Source organism: Symphodus melops (genome assembly GCF_947650265.1).
Source record: "Symphodus melops genome assembly, chromosome: 13".
Taxonomy (NCBI): Eukaryota; Metazoa; Chordata; class Actinopteri; order Labriformes; family Labridae; genus Symphodus; species Symphodus melops.
The window spans coordinates 639,136-641,635 of record NC_136703.1 but is presented as its reverse complement, the minus strand read 5'-3'; the positions used below and the strand labels follow the sequence as shown (position 1 = coordinate 641,635).

The window sequence follows — 2,500 nt, the reverse complement described above, 5'->3', positions numbered from 1 at the left end:
TTTGTTCATCTTCTGATTATTTTTTTTTTCCGATATTTTCAAACTCCGAAAGCACAGAGAAACAAAGAAACTGTCTTTTTTTGTCTTTACATGTCGCTATGTAGTCCCTTAGATAGCTTATAAAGTGTCCTCCTTCGTGATGGTGGTGGTGGACGGGGGAGGGGGGGTGAGATCTGACTCCTGCACTGTCACACCTCCACTCACGCTGACACGTCTCTTTCTGCACTTCCTACCACAGATGTCCGTCTGTTTTCCCGTCACACATAAACACGTGTTGTGGATCTGCGAGTTCAGGAGGTGTGAGCGGCTTCCTGATTCAGAAACAAGTGTGTCCTTGTTGTGTAATCAGAGGAAACCTCTCACTTGATTTTCATGAATGAGGACGCATGTCCTGGTGTGTCCTCTCCGTCCTCGAGGCTCTGTGGGGGACAGTGTTGCGATGCGGCCCGACTCCTGGGTGTGTTTATGGTCTGAGTTCGGAGGAGGATGTTGAGTGATGATGGCGATGGGGGGGAATGGTTGGGCCGTGAGTTTTGGCTGCTGGGTTAGTTGTCAGCGGTGGTCTTGTTGGACGCCCCCTCCTTCTCAGCTTTGGGCCACAGTTGTTGCTGTAGCTCCTTCACCACCCTCTCCAGGTGCTCCCTGGCCTCCCGCTCCTGCAGCAGGTCTGCTCGGAGCTGCTCGCGGTCGGCTTCGGCGTGCTGCAGCTTCATCTGGAGGTCCTCAATCTGGAAAACACATGTCAGGAAAAGACTGAAGTTATCCAGCGGAACAGATCAGAGGACAGAGATCAGGACTGGTGGGCGTCAGACTGAAACAGACGCTAACACATTAACATTAAGATGGACACACGTTTCTGCAGTCCAATTACTTCATGATAAGTAGTCTTCTAAAAACTGGGCCCCTTGCCCCCCCTCCTGAGCAGAGAGCGTCTGAAGCGTCTCGTCTTAATGACAGACGAGCACAGAGCATCGCCTCCCTCTTGTTTTGTCTAATCTGCATTTCCCATGGAGCCTGGGGGAAGTCGACGTCTCTTCCTGTTTCCTTTCAGAGGCCGACTTATCAAACATCTGTGCTCTCTGGGCTACACCCATGTATTTTCAACAGAGGAAGAGGAAATGTGGGTTTTTTCTTGCCCTCATCTCTGCTGACCTTGAAAGTCTGTGAGACAGTGACTCTCTGCAACGCTGCAATTAGTCTGAGAGTGTTGACATAAGCGTCTAGACTTTCTCCCATCAAACCTTCCCCACAGCCCGCTCTCATCTGACGGCTGCGTCACTGACCTGTGCGGAGTATTTAGCACGAAGCCGTCCGGCCTCGCAGCCTTTATCGCAGACCCTCAGCTGCCGGGCCTGCTCCAGCTCCCGCTTCAGACGGATCCGCGACTCGTTGGCCTCCTTCATCTTCTTCTCGCTCTCGGCTCGCAGACGCTCAATTTCCTTCCTCAGGTTTCGCTTCGCCTCCGTCGCCTCCCGCAGCTTCTCCTTCTTGGCGACCCGTAAGAACTCCAACTCCTGGAAGACATGAGGGGAGAAATGAGTGGACATCATCTAAACACATGAGTGTGTGCCATGTGACCCCTGTGGGCGGCGCTGGATGGTGGCCGAGCTGTCGACACCTGAGAGCGGTGACTCGTTTCAGGATGCTGAAGTGTCCATGTCAGTGTTTACACTGGGCCGAGTCAGGGGCCGGGGCAAAGTGTGGGCTGACAGAAGTCAGGTTTCCTTCCTCTGAATCACTGCCTGAGTGTGTGTGTGTGTGTGTGTGTGTGTGTGTGTGTGTGTAAGAGAAAACACACCCAAAGCCGACTCATGGGAACAGAGCTGTGGGGACAAACACGTCTGTCATCAGGCTTTGTTGGTTGCTACAGAAAGAGTGAAAAGAATCACACCCTGGACTCTGCCGAGGCTTTACGTAAGAAAGGGGGGGGGGGGGGGGGGGGGGGGGTAATGACAGGGCAGCTGAAGGCAGGAGGACAGATCTCAGGTCGGGATGTGAGGCCATTGTTCCTTTAGTTGGGCTTGATTGGTGCTGGCTCTGATGGAAAGTGAAAGTGCAGTTCTGCGGCGCTCTTCCTCTCTCCTTCGTCTGTGGCTTTCTGTTCTCAGTCCAAGAGCCAAAAATAAAAATGGAAGTCTGGCCCTTTCCCTCCGCAGCAACATCCGCTCTCATTGTTATCACTTGCCAACTCGTGCTAAGCTTAGCGGACGGTGATAACGACTTCTAATCCACTTCTGCGTTATGATTCCTGAGCTCAAGTTGTTTCCCTCAGCGTGCCAACTTCAAAAAAAAAAAAAAAAAAGTTTCTGTCTGGTCTGATTTCAAGAAGCTTAAAGGTCTGAACGAGCTGTGAGGGGAAATCCTGCACTCTCAGCCGGCACTCGAACGCACCGTCATGAGCTGAACGCAGTGTGAAGACATTTAATCAGCAGGTCTGATCGTCTGGATCTATGGAGCCAGACATCAACGTCTTCAGCTACAGGTCAGTGTGTTTTGTGTG

General features: G+C 52.1%; 2 protein-coding genes across 2 annotated transcripts in view; both read right to left on the bottom strand.

The window, feature by feature from the left end:
- Positions 1-2,500, bottom strand: part of LOC306834213 (uncharacterized protein) — a gene marked incomplete at its 3' end in the record, with an annotated part of 27,129 nt that overhangs the window by 22,322 nt on the left and 2,307 nt on the right.
- Positions 1-2,500, bottom strand: part of LOC306833835 (ski oncogene-like) — a 6,738-nt gene that overhangs the window by 2,724 nt on the left and 1,514 nt on the right. Inside the window, exons 5-6 of the mRNA XM_079359408.1 lie at positions 1,284-1,514; positions 1-728 (exon numbers count right to left, since the gene is read on the bottom strand). The exon at positions 1-728 is cut by the window's left edge and continues 2,724 nt beyond it. Of these exons, the coding sequence (XP_079215534.1) occupies positions 546-728; positions 1,284-1,514 (414 nt within the window). The 3' untranslated portion in view covers positions 1-545. The remainder of the gene's footprint in view (positions 729-1,283; positions 1,515-2,500) is intronic.